The sequence below is a fragment of the Sceloporus undulatus genome, chromosome 5 (assembly GCF_019175285.1).
Source record: "Sceloporus undulatus isolate JIND9_A2432 ecotype Alabama chromosome 5, SceUnd_v1.1, whole genome shotgun sequence".
NCBI lineage: Eukaryota > Metazoa > Chordata > Lepidosauria > Squamata > Phrynosomatidae > Sceloporus > Sceloporus undulatus.
The window spans coordinates 159,570,725-159,584,846 of NC_056526.1; the positions used below are offsets into that span (position 1 = coordinate 159,570,725).

At 36.9% G+C, this 14,122-nt stretch overlaps 1 protein-coding gene across 1 annotated transcript in view; it reads left to right on the forward strand.

Moving 5' to 3' along the window:
* TRPC3 (transient receptor potential cation channel subfamily C member 3) overlaps window positions 1-13,876 on the forward strand; it is a 63,697-nt gene extending 49,821 nt beyond the window's left edge. Inside the window, exons 9-12 of the mRNA XM_042470919.1 lie at window positions 4,079-4,288; window positions 7,433-7,516; window positions 10,042-10,117; window positions 13,295-13,876. Of these exons, the coding sequence (XP_042326853.1) occupies window positions 4,079-4,288; window positions 7,433-7,516; window positions 10,042-10,117; window positions 13,295-13,437 (513 nt within the window). The 3' untranslated portion in view covers window positions 13,438-13,876. The remainder of the gene's footprint in view (window positions 1-4,078; window positions 4,289-7,432; window positions 7,517-10,041; window positions 10,118-13,294) is intronic.
* Window positions 13,877-14,122: the final 246 nt, after the last annotated feature.

The window sequence follows — 14,122 nt, forward strand, 5'->3', positions numbered from 1 at the left end:
ACAACAGCTGGAGGGCTTCAGTTTCCCACTCCAGTCTAGGTCAGTGGTGAGGGGCTAGACTGGGTTACCCCCTCTCTGTTCCTCTCTCCTTGTTTTTACTCCTTTTACTTTTCCCCACACCCTAATCCCCCCAACCACCCAATCAGCATTGCACCCTCTTTGTTTTTATTTCAGTGAATAGAGCATGTGAATTTGCTCTCCCCACAATCATTTACTCTCGCATTTGTGCAGAGATCTGAAATGGGGGATTGGAGGAGACAGTTTGTGAGCTACACTGGGAAAATTGGCTGGTTAGGCCTGATGTCACCTTGCTATGTTTGCTAGTATATGATATTAATGGGTTGCTGCGGGGATTGTTGCGAGCCAGGAAACGATGAGGTGAGGTCAATCTTTTGGGTCAATGTAAACAACCCCATAATCATAAAGTCAGAATGGGAAGACATATTGGGAACTGTGCGTATAGCACTGGAGTGAGTGCAGGAGCACACCAGAGTTTAGAAAGGTGTTTGCTGCTGAAGTAAGGCTCAGTTGGAGATTTTGGAATTGGAGGTTTTCTTATTCTTCTGCTCAGGAAAATTCAATAATTAAACTGGGTGGGCAGTGAGAAAAATCCCTGAAATTGGCAACACGGTTTGTGACTGACCAAAGCAGCTTTACAAGTTGGCTGCATGAGCTTTCCTAGTCTAAACAGCAAGGCAATAAAATATAAAAAAATAAAAATAAAAGAATTTTAATTGTCTCTCTGTATACAAATAAGTAGAGAGATCTTGTAGCCCCTTTGAGACTAACTGAAAGAAAGAAGCTGGCAGCAGGAGCTTTCATAGACTAAAGTCTACTTCCTCAGGTGCATTTGGATATAATTACCATCATCATCATCATCCTCATGATGTAGAGAGATATTGTAGCACCTTGGAGACTATCTGAAAAAATGAACTTGGCAGCATGAGCTTTCATATGTGAGTAGACTAGGCCACAGCCACTGTGGCAGACAGAGTTGTGCTGTCAACTGCTGATTGCACAGGAACTGTGCTGAGACTGAGCTGTACAAAAGCCTGCACCCACTGTCCATCTGGGTCCCTGTTCAGGCACCCATCCCTCCAGGACTAGAGGGTCCTTTTCTGCACTCTTATTTACACTTCCGGAAACGCTAGAGACTTACTTTTTAAAAATGAAAATTTGGACTATAAATCAGCCAATAGCCCTAACAGGTTCCAGGTAGAATGCCTAGAATCTGGATTTAATCTGACCAGGATGGATTGGTCACATAGGAATCCTGCAATATATGGGACTTGGATAAGACGCACCCTTCCGCTAGAAGAAAAGATACTGAAGAAGGAAAACTATAACTCAGTCATACATGAGGATGATTGAAAATGAAAGGTGGGAGGGATAAGAGGAGCTGTCATCTCATCACTTTATCTTTTGTACTCGGGAGCGAGGTTCACCCCTGCATTATGGTCTGCCAGTGTCTAATAGACAGCAACAGTGGCATTAATTTCAGTGCCTTGATGCAATTTCTGTATTAATAAATAATACTCAGATCAACCATCAGATCTTTTCACTTTTTAAAAAAATAACTAATAAATGTGCAAAACTGAATAGATGTCATGAAATATAATTTTGTCTAAACTGAGTAATTAATTGTGAACTGATCCCTAACAATTGGGAAATTTGTTGCACTGATATAGACTCTTCAACCCTATATACCAGTAATTAATTCTGTGATTGTTCTAAATAATCATACCATATTCCATAGATACACTAGTCTTTGGTATGTCACCAGGGCTCTGCGCCCTCATTACATTAATATGAAAAACAATGAGGTACTAAAAACAAGAACAAAGTATTTTGTCAGCCCCTTAAAGTCTAGTTTTTCTAGATACCTGATATAATTTTATTTAATAATTTATGTCTTGTATAAAATGATTTCATAGTGGAGTGTAGACAATAAAACAACATTAGTCAATTTAAAACAATCTAGGCAAGTTAATTTTCTCTCTTTTTCACAGATACATTTTGCGATACCATAATTTATTCTTGTATGTTAATCTGTGGTATCTGGAGGATCAAATTGACATAACTGATACCTTAAACCAGGGTTGGGGACTTCAGAATGAATCTAGCTTTTGTGGCCCTCTTCAGATGCTATCCCTTTCCATGTTACCACTGTTTGATGGTTTCTCAGCTTTTGTACATTGTTTTCTGTCCTGTCCCACCACCCCCTGCATTTCTAAAAGGATAGAATAATTCTCCTCGGATTTCATTAATGTCAGTAAGCGCTTTGACCTAAAGTATACTGGGGCTTTTTAAATCACAAATCTTTTTTTACCTTTGGCTTTTAACACTGCTAGAATGGATGCAAGATTCTGGGAGTTATAAAAAAATAATAACTTTTCCAAGTTTTGCTCCCTGAGCACTATCTTCCTAAGTTCCTACTTAGATTGATGTTTGGTAAGAGTGACAAAAAGTAGAGTTTGAGAGTGTTGTGATAACTAAACTGCATGGCAAAACTGTGTTATCAAGATTACAAAAATTAATTGTTGAGAATGTCATATACAGTAATCATTTCCCCCCTTCTTACCATATACATCTTGAACCTAAATTTAGATACATATTAGGAACGCTAGTATTTGTACTAAAGTATCCAAGACTGCACTTAACATCAGTACAGTAGGAGTGGCAGATAATCAAAATGGGCTAGTGTCTAGAACTTTAACACACACACACACATATATATATATATTCAAATTACCACATTTCATCTACTAGAAAGCTTTTTATTCTGGATTTGACAGGCCTGCAAACCATGGCATTAAAGAATTGAATCAGTTAATTCTGTATGTTTACATTCAAAGCATAGTGTAATAAAAAATAGCATTTTTTGCATGTAAAGAAGCTGTGGGAATGTTTGATCCTTACAAACACTTCAGAGTTTTCATTGGTAAGACTCAGAACATTAAAAATGTTATATATGCACAAGGGAAATATACTGGGAGATTCTGAAAAGTTTTAACAAAGATTAAGTCTACTCAGAAATATTCCCTACTGAATTCAATGGCATTTGCTCCCAGGTAAATTAATATATGAGGCTTCTATCCCCACTTTATCCTTACAACAAACCTGTGAGGTAGGTTAAGAGGGCAGAGAAGATTGACTGTTCTATAGCTTTCTATTGTGTATTCATGAATGATGGGGAATTTGAACCTGAGGGTCCCCAGGCCTAATTAACAGTCTTACAGCTAAGTACTATGCTCTTAAATTTCAAACAGTGAAGTTTTCTAGTGCTGAACTTGATACTATCCCCAGTTTAGGTTCCTCTGATTTCTGTGAATATGGGAACATACTGAAATGTGAAATATTGACCATGCTACATTTTTGAGATAGCAGGAACTTTCAGAAGCAGTTTGTATAATTGCATGGATGCAGGTTGTTCAAAGGAAAGGTGTAACATACCCCTCTGGAACTGCTAAATTCATAGGTGTGCATTAAGAAATCATGGGATGCCAGCCATAAACTGCTTTCTCCTATTGGAAAAACAAAACGAAAAACAGAGATTTAAAAAGAGTAATTTAAAAGCAGAAAAGTAATATGAGGACAGTAGAAAAAAAAACAGTTTACAATCCTATACAGACTTATTTACTTCATAAATTGAAATATTTCTAAACTCTGGGAGTTGAATTCCTCAAGCCATTATTTTCATTTTAGAAGTGTCCATGGATATTTTAACAGTGCTAAGACTGTTTAAGACAGCAAATAGTAGAATGCAGATTGTAAAAAAAAGACTTCAACATTTCATTTAAAAATAATTATGACTGGACTTATGTGAATCATGGTGGGGAGTGAATTCTACAAATATGGAGCCTCTGTGGATCATGCTGTTATTTGAAAGTAAATACCATTATTTTCAGTGCATCTCTGTAAAGATGTTTATATCTTGGCTGACAGATTTATGACATGTTGGCAGAAAACAAATATTTAATACCAAGAGTATTCCCCATGTTTTGGTTGTAGAAAAGACAAGCAGTACATAGTCTGGATCTCTGAAAGAAGAATGGACCTTTCTCTGTTTCTTACCCAGGATGATAGTGATGTGGAATGGAAATTTGCTCGCTCTAAGCTCTGGTTGTCATACTTCGATGATGGAAAAACCCTGCCACCTCCATTTAGTCTTGTACCAAGTCCCAAGTCTTTTATTTATTTCTTCATGAGAATCATTAAATTATTTACATGCAGGAGGAAAAGGCTCCAAAAAGATATGGAAATGGGAATAAACAATTCAAAATCCAGGGTAAGTAAAAAACAGACTCCATATGTTTCATTAAAATTTCCCTTTTCAATCTTAGATTATTATTATTATTATTATTATTATTAAAAGCGAAGTAATTGTTTGTACTCATGAAATATGTGTTGTTCATCAGGTTGTGTGATAATATAGTGCTGGAATATTAAGATAACCAAAACATTTACATCTATCAAATTTCATTTAGGTCACTGGTTCCCAAACTTTGGTCTTCCAAGTGTTTTGGACTTCAATTCCCATAAGCCCCAACAAGTTTGGCTGACAGTCAGGAATTTTGGGAGATGAAGTCCAAAACACCTGGAAGACCACAGTTTGGGAACCACTGATTTTAGGTGGATGAATGATGTGTAGAAATCCGAAATATACACATAATTCTATTTTCCAATAAACTCTACATTGGAAGGGGGAACTTCCAGTCCATGGATCTAATCCCACTGGAAGTGGGTCAGAATCTGGTTTGCAGAGGTTCCCACATCCCTTCTCAGGCCTACAGGGATTGAGGCAAGAGGACCCTCTATAATTCCTTAAACTGCATTCTGCATATAAAGAGGGTAGGGAGTTGCATGTCCCCATCCAACCCACTTCTTATCATCATAACTGTCCATGAAATGGAATGTGTGCAGCAGAGAGCCAGATTTGTAAATTGCATGGGAAACCTACTTCTTGATTAGAGTGGCCACTTTTACATTAACAAAAGAAAGGCAAACCAGGACACTGATTTGCATTGGTACAGATGCAAAATTGGAAATGGTTTTTTTAAATAATTTAAGTAATATTTTTATAATTTAAACAGGATTATAATGCATCTCATCCAAATAGGTAATACTGTAGCCAGGTGAGCTCTGTGCCTGCAGGATCTGCTGTCCAGGTGCTAACTGTTGATGGGAAATTTCAGGGTTTCTGAGCTCTCTCTTTATGGTATCTTTAAAGCAGCTTGGACTGGTCAGCCTTTCAAACAGAGGACATTTTCAATAGAGGACTGTCCTATGGCAGCCCTACAAAGAGAGGTCTTTCCTCTATAACAGAGGACCTGCGGTCACTTTTTCCCTGATGTAGCCCCTTTATGTTGGGAGGAGAATCAGGATGCTGGAGGTGAAGCTAGCACATTTATTTGTTTTCTCTCACATGATTCTAATTAGGTGAGAGATTAATACATGACCAGGGCTTTTCTCAGGTAGTGTTATGACTTTATTATATGAAGTAGGCAGGGCTGGCCTTACCATTTGCCAAAGTGAGGCATATGTCCCAGGTGGCAGAGACTAGTGATAAATAGGGGCAATCCCTAGAGATTCCTCTTGGATTCCTTGACCATTCCTCTCTTGTGAAGTACGCAGCTAACTGGTGAGTATGAACCAACTGCCAGTCCTAGAATGAAGGGGAAACTCTCTTTTTTTGTCACTTGTGTCAAGAGCAAAATGTCTTGGGTTGACCCTGCAGGTAGGTTGGACAGGCTTCTCTACTGCTGGTGTACTTCATTGTGGGTGAAGCTATGGATAGGCTGCCATAATATTACTTCAGCCAACTATTTTTGGAAAAAGAAAGACATAAAACATTGCTATAGTAGTAAGCCCAATTTTTTTTGGAGGGGGGAATATCCCCACTAAGTTCAAATATATATATTTTTGAGATGTAAGTTCTAATAAAACCAATTTTCCAGTCTATGTAAATATGTTGCAGTGTTAAAAATCTTCCTTAAAATTAAGACAATGAACAAATAATTGTACAGATGGCACTTAAAAAAACCTGGTGAGTCCATATGGTAGATGGAGGAAGCAAAATTCATATGTGAATTAGCATTCCTGGGCCTATTCCATTATTTCCCTCTAGAATGAATATATGCAGAGGATGTTGACAACTATGGTTGTGTGCCTTCAAGTCATTTCTGACCTACGGCGACACTAAGGAAAACCTATCATAGGGTTTTCTTGTCAAGATTTATGCAGAGGGGATTTGCCATTGCCATCTCCTGAAGCTAAGAGAGTGTGACTTGCCCAGAGTCACCCAGTGGTTTTCCATGGTCAAGCAGGGATTTGAGCCCTGTTCTTGAGAGTCATAGTCCAGTGCTCAAACCATTACACCATGCTGGCTCTTGGGTTGGCAGTACATTCCCTGATGTTCACATGTTGAACATGTGTACAATCTCATTTTATATGTTCAGCTGAATGTTCAAAGTTGGGAGTGATGGCTTTGAATACTACTCCATGTATTTGATATATGGGTGAGCAACTTTCATGCCTGCTAATTAAGTTGTAAAAGCTTGAACACACAGCTCATAAAAATGATGAAAAATTGAAACCAACAGTAAGAAGTAACAACACAAAAGGCATCAGCTGCATAGGCTGGTCTTTATTCTAAACACATTTTTGCATATATTTTTTCAAGGGAAAATGTTCCTCATTTACTTCTTAGCAATGTTTGACCTTTTTGCTGGAAAAAGAGAAATATTAAACCATCATGTGAGTGAGAATAAAAACGTGTGTGTGTGTGTGTTTGTGTGTATTACAGGCCTACATACACACATATATCTGTTCCCTTTTTGTATAAGAAAAGGGCTGAGGAATGTGTCACAAGTTCTCTTATGTTATATTTGTCTTTAGTCTTTTATATTGTGTCTGTTTTCATCCTTTGTTGCAGTGTCATCTTTGCCCTTTGTGAGCTCCTCACATCCGCTGACCTCTTTCCATATTAAGGAGCTGAATATATACATTAATACCAAGAAGCTTTTCTGCTTTTGTGGAGGAGTGACAACAACAAGCTCTTCTGACAATCTAGTTTCACTTTTTTCCAATATTCATTTATTTCAATACTGTATTATAAATACTACTTACTTTCACAGTCCTTTAGCCTGTCACAAATTCTGCATATGGGAATTGTTGGACAGTGCAAGCCAGTCTTCAATTTGCTGAAATGTTAGCTGATTATGCTTCATAATTCTGGTTCAGGAATAGCTAAAACATACATATTCTTTCCCTCCTTCAAATTGAGAGTGAAGTGTATTCATAAGTAGTTGTAAAATCAAAGCTGAACTTGTTTCTTCCAGAATTTTATAATGAAAACATACATTCAAGTGATGGCAGATTATAGTTGCAGATTCCATGAAAGATATTCTAATTTAGATTTATTCTTTCTTAGCTAAACCTCTTTTCTCAATCCAACTCAAGAGTTTTTGAATCACACAGCTTTAATAGCATTCTCAATCAGCCAACACGCTATCAGGTAAGTAGTTACCTGAGCAGCTCATGCATTTCTGATTATATGAATACACTCTGAGTTTTCATGCTATTACTATATAGGGCTGTCACAGTATGCAAAAAGAAGTTTTTGTGACATCTGTTAATTTTTGAGTATAGGGGTTGCAGGAAGGAAAAGCTATTCCTGTGTTAATTTTCCCTATTTGTTTGTGATTGTTCCTTTTGTGCACATTTCCAAACTACAGTTGTTCCTCCATATTCGCTAGGGTTAGGGGAACAAGACCCCCGTAAATAAGGAGAAACAGCGAATAACAAAAAAAAAAACCCACTGTTTTTACCTGAGAGGACACCTCTCTAGGAATCTCTAGGTCCTCCAGTGCAACTCTGTGGTCAATGTCCAACATACACTGACCATAGAATGGCACTGGAGTAGCTACAAATGGCCTTTCAGTGCAACTTTTAGTTAAAGTTGACCACAGAGTTGCACTGGAGGACCTAGACAGTCCTAGAGAGAACATATTAATGAAATCCGTGAATAATCAAATCGGCAAATATCAAAGCCATAAATATGGAGGGATGACTGTAGTTTCAATTCGGGACAGTTTCAAGATTATGTTTCATTCGTTTATGAATGTTTAATCAATTCATTAAATGATTTAATCTGGTTCATGAGTAGGTTTGTTTAGGATCACATTTTATAAATTTTTAGAACTACAGAAATACCAAATGCATCATGGAATGAATTCAACAACAAAACCTTATGTGCTTTTGACCTTCTTTAGAAACAATACAATACTATAACTTTAAAGAATCGTTGGTTCTAGCAACAAAATGAAACATTTTTGTTGCTGTTGTTGTTTTGTAGTTTTTGTTTAAAGCACCAGTTAGTGCTGAACTACTGAAAAATATTCAGACAAAAGGTCAGAATATGATACAGTAGATCTCAAGAAAGTCAGTGAGAAAAAGATGAAGCATGAATAATGTAAATACCAATCTGCATAAATAAACACAAGCACATTATTCAGATACAGGGATATAAAAAATGTTCCCATGCCTTCTGTCTCCCTCTCGTTCTCTCTTCTCCATTTTACTCTTGCTGCAAGACTGACCTTGAGACATATTATATATGAGAGAGAGGAGCAAAATAATTGTACCTGTTTGTGAACCTGCAGATTAGGAAATAACTGAAGACTATTCTTTCTTGTCACTGAGTTTACCTGTTTAAGCCATGGTTTCTGTTGACCCCCAATAGAAGTTTAGCTTAGAAAATAAGGAAAAAATACAAGTAAAAAGCAAAACCAACATTTAAGAAACAGCTGTTTTAAAAGCAGTAGATCACATCATAAAAACACCACGAAATGAATTACTGCTACTCTCCTTTGGCTCGGATTTCTTCTAGTAGTCTTTGTCTGGGGTTCTTCTTAACCAAGATATAAAACCTGAATTTGACACTGTTTTCATAATTAAGAGGGATCCTGATTTGCTTTAACTTTGGTTGAGGTTGGCGCTGAAATAACACAAAACCTTAGGGCTGGTGGTGCATGGGAATCTCTTTAGAGGGGAAGGACTGAGGAGAAGAAGTGAGCAATAGCCACCTATATAACAAGGTTTAAGATATTGGGAGTGTTATATATGAACTGTGGTTCTATATGTCCTATCTTTGTGCTTCACACAGTTTGTTATATAAGTTAGTTCACACACACTCCTGTGCCATTGCTGAACCTCGTCATCTGGCTTTTTCAGAGTTATTGTTCTGTTGCAGTTCCATAACTCTTCCTTGCCTTGCAAAGCCCTGCCAGGCCAGGTCAAAACTGGGTGCGTTTTCACCAACACACACTGTCTTTTTCTGTGATCATGCTGATATCTTTGTTTTTACCCTTTAGTGTTTCATTTTTCTCTTGACAGAGGGGTCCTTTGTAATTAGAGGGAATGATTTTATTTGAAGTAGGAACTTCTCTCACTTTTTATAAATAACAAAGTGGAATTCTTTTAAAAAAGAACACTTTGCTGACATCTTGTGGTGAAGGGGCCTTATGTTGCTAACCCTCGTTTCTTATTGCACATTTGAAAGTCTTGAGGGAATTCTTAGACAAGCATTCTACTTCCATTTCCTGCAATGGTCAGCCATTTGGCCATGGAAAGTCTATATGCAGGACTTGAACACACAAACACCCTCTGATTCACCTTTTGCAGAAACTGGAATTCTGAGCAGAGGTAGGAAGTGTTACTTCTGGGGACTAGAAAACTGAGCATTCACCAAGCAGTCTGGCTTTGGGTGGGGAATTCTTGGTGTTTTAGTTGCCATGATGACTAAAGCCATTTATTACCTTGTTCTCCAAGAATTTGTCTCATGCAATTTAAGAAGGCAATAAATAAATATGGTGATGAAATATTTATGTTGACATGAATGGTTGCTTCCAAGGGAATCATTGCTGGAAGGTACATTTTGATTATATTTACGCTGAAGTAGTTGCTGCCACATGTTAAGAGATTGTACCCATGGGTTGTCAGAGCGATCAACTAATGAACCAGTGTTTTTGTATCCAACAGCAAATTATGAAGAGACTTATAAAACGCTATGTTCTGAAAGCACAAGTGGACAAAGAAAATGATGAAGTCAATGAGGGTAAGAACTGCTGTAGATTTAGCAATTTATTAGTACAACCAAAAAATGTGGTTTATTGAGATTTCAAATAGAGAGTCGTATCTAGTTGTAAAGCAGTATCAATTTATTTGATTGCAAATCTTTTCAGAAAGTTGAAACCCTTATGTGGTACACACCTGTATAGATAGATACACAACCACCAAACAGTGTGCAAACACAAATCAAGGAACATGAGAGACACTGCAGACTGAGTCATCCAGAAAAATCAACTGTAGCAGAACATGTTACAAACCATCTTAAGCATAAAATGCTATTTGAAAACACTGAAATTCTGGACTGTAGTACCAACAACTATAAGGTCAGAATGCATAGGGAACCCATTGAAATCCACAAACACCAAGCCAACTTCAACAGGAACGAAGAAACCCTTAAAGTTAGCAAAGTTTGGCTACCAGTCCTGAAAAACACTAAAATCAAGACCCAGCAGAATGCAGATAATGAAAATCTCCCAGGGTTAGGGGCTTCCCCAGCAGACAGTGATCACTAATTAAGCAGACACTAATCCTCTTTGCATATCCTCACACCCTGAGGCCTTGCTATTCAACAACAGAACAATACACAGATTAATATGGAATTCACTCCTCCCTATCTAGGGTCACAGTGTGTGTGTGTGTGTGTATATACATACATACACACACCCCATTCTCTTCCATGCCAGCATTCTCTGAAGATGCCAGCCACAGATGCTGGTGAAACGTCAGGAATAAACTCTTCTAGAACATGCCCACATAGCCCGAAAAATCCATAAAAAATATGGATGCCTGCCATGAAAGCCTTTGATTTCACACAAACCATGTTTCTTTGAATGATAAAACAACCTCAGCAATACTTAAACACTTCTTTAAATAATGCTCCCTCCTTTTCCATAAGCAGCAGCAGTGTCAGCTGGGGGAGTTATATGGAAGGATGTAGAAAGGTGACAAGACTTTCTTCACACACTGCCATATAGGGAGGAGAGGTTAATATATATTTTAAAAGCCAGTCTCTGCTTTGAGGAAAACCAGTGTGTGGGAGACTGAAAATGCACACAAAATAGAATGTGTCTGTTCACAGATGACATTAAAACAAGACAGCATACAATGTGATTGCAAGTTTATCATCCTCATAGCCATCAATTAGATTTCAAAAATATGATTTGGAATTGCATTTATATTTTCTACACATGTACAGGTGAAAGGCCCAGAAGTGCTTTATGTGGAGGAAGGGAAGGCTGTATGAAGCTCCAATGTCTTTGTGGAGAATAATTTCAAATACTAGACTGGTTTAAATTAGGACCTTTAGCTGCAAAAAATAATTGAGGGGGGTCAATATTCCAGAGTTAGAGTTGTTGTCTGGAGAGCCTCCTCGCCAACAAAATAAGCACCTTGAAGTCTAGACCACCATTATCTGATGTGGTATGTAGAACAACAGCTCTACATACCACACACTGTGTCAAGAGACCAGTACCTTTTATGCCATATTATTATTGTATTTGTATAGCTTCCTAGAAACTTGTTGCAGATCAGCAGCTGATGGCATGTGGAGAGGCATAGGTCTGTAGACCACCACTTTGAATAGTACTGGCCTAGCAACAGCAATAGCATTTACATTTCTATACCGCTTCATAGTGAACTCAGCACTCTGTAAGTGGGTTAGAATGTGTAAGCCAATTGCCCACAACAAACTGGGTATGCATTTTACCAACCTACGAATGGATGGAAGGCTGCGTCAACCTGGAGCTGCAGTATCAGTATTTAATCACTGAACCACCAGGGCTTCCTAGGCTATGTGACAGCTCTATGCTGCTTCAGGACCCAGGACAAACCTTCAGAATTATAAAGACAGCTCAAAACTCATGGATATGGCTATAGGGGTAAGCAGTCTATGGGGTTTTTTTTAGTTAGGCATGTCTATGCCTATGTATAAAATCCTATGAACTACATTAAAATTATGAAGGATAATAGTTGCTTGTGAATGCTGACAACTATCTGTATAGAGCTAAACATAGATCTGCTATATTTTTGAATTAGAGACAAAAACCATTTTCAGTAACCTTTAGAAACATCAATATGAATTGAAATCACTTATAAAACTAGCTGATAGAAAGAAATGTAATGACCTAAATATACCAAGGTGACTTGCTATAAGGTATGGAAAATTTGTGCAAATACAGGAAATAAAGTGATCAATTATTTCTCTCTTTTTCTCATTTATTTTTAATTAAATTTTAAAATCCATTCAAGGTAACATTTCATAACACCGGCATAGTACAATAAAAGAACAAGAACAAAAGAAAAGAAAACTAAAGGATGTAGCATTGGTATATGCTGTTGCTAAGCCTAGAAGACTATAAACATTTTATACAGTATTTCATTTTTTTTAAAAAGGTTTGTTTTGGTACACATTTTGTGAAATCCACAAAAAGTCCTTTCTAAATATGAAACTTGTCAAAAATTGGCCAATTACATTAGTTTCAATCAATTCTGAAATGCCTCATTAGCCATTGCTATATATGAAAACTGACCAGAAGGTGAGATGCTTGAATTTTGATCATCTTTTATTTGTGCAACTCTGCATTTCTTCGTCTTTTCCATGTCACACAGTCTCAGTACTGCTGTCAGGATTAGCCAGTAGTTCTGAAGTGGTATCACAGTACTGAAAATGCTAAAAATATTAGTGTCACCATCCACATTAAACATATTGGTATTTAAAATGCATTTTATTTAGCACTTTTTTGACTGAAATGTAAGGACACTGACCTAGTAGTAAGACTCCCTATATTCAGTAGGACTTGCTGTTCAGTAAACATACATAGAATTCCACTGCATATAGGATTAACCTATTCAATTGCTTATATAAAATCAGCATTGGAAAAAAAAATCTATATAAAATGCTGGATTTCAAAATCATCAGGGTTGAGCTTTGATTTGTATATGTTAACATAGGGAAAAATTCTGATAATTAGCAGATAGGTTAGAATCATAAAATCAGAAAATGTAAATGATTAGTTATTACAGCCAGGTATTCCATTAAATTTTCCCTATTTTAGATTGATGTCACCAAATCTAAGCACAATTCCCAGTGACTTTAATAGGAGTGCTAAGCATATACAGTACTTCAAATATTCTGTCAGTAACTTTATTTTTGTTACTTACACAGGTGAATTAAAGGAAATTAAACAAGATATTTCCAGTCTCCGCTATGAACTCCTGGAAGACAAGTCTCAGGCAACAGAGGAGCTGGCAATTCTTATACATAAACTCAGTGAAAAACTCAATCCAAATATTTCACGATGTGAATGAGTTCAAATGACACATTCTGATTTAATCCCTGGATTTTGACCACAGCACAAGTATTGGCAATAATATTTCTGAGTGACTTATACTTGAAAAATAAATCATAGATTTTTAGCACTAAATAACTTTATGTACAGCTTTGTTTGAAATACAGTCTTAGCCAATTTTATGAATTTACATGCAAAAAATGCTCTGTTTATTTAATGTATGATGGAAACATATTTTGCATTTATTTAATATGGTACAACTGTATCTAAACAGTCTTACTTTACTAATAGTTTTCTGAATAAAATGAATATTCTTTGCACTGAACAAAGAAAAATCATTGTAGACCAGGGATGGAGAATGTATGACTCTCCAGATGTTTTTCGACTGAAGTAAACTTAATCTTCACCAATGACTGTGGACGTTATCAGACAAGGGAAATTGGAAGTATAATCCAATGGCAATCATGGCATTTAACGTTATTGCGTGATAGACTACCACACGCAAATTCGGGCAATGGCATGTTATTTTCTGGCAATGGGAAGCCAGTTCGAATGCAATTCGCATTCACATAAATTTGCTGAACTAGCGAATTCACATGAATATGTTCTGGCCCCACTTTCTTTTCATTCGAAATTAAGATAAATTCTTCATGTGATAAAGTCCTATGCTGGCTAGAGCTGATGGAAGTTGTATGCTAAAAACA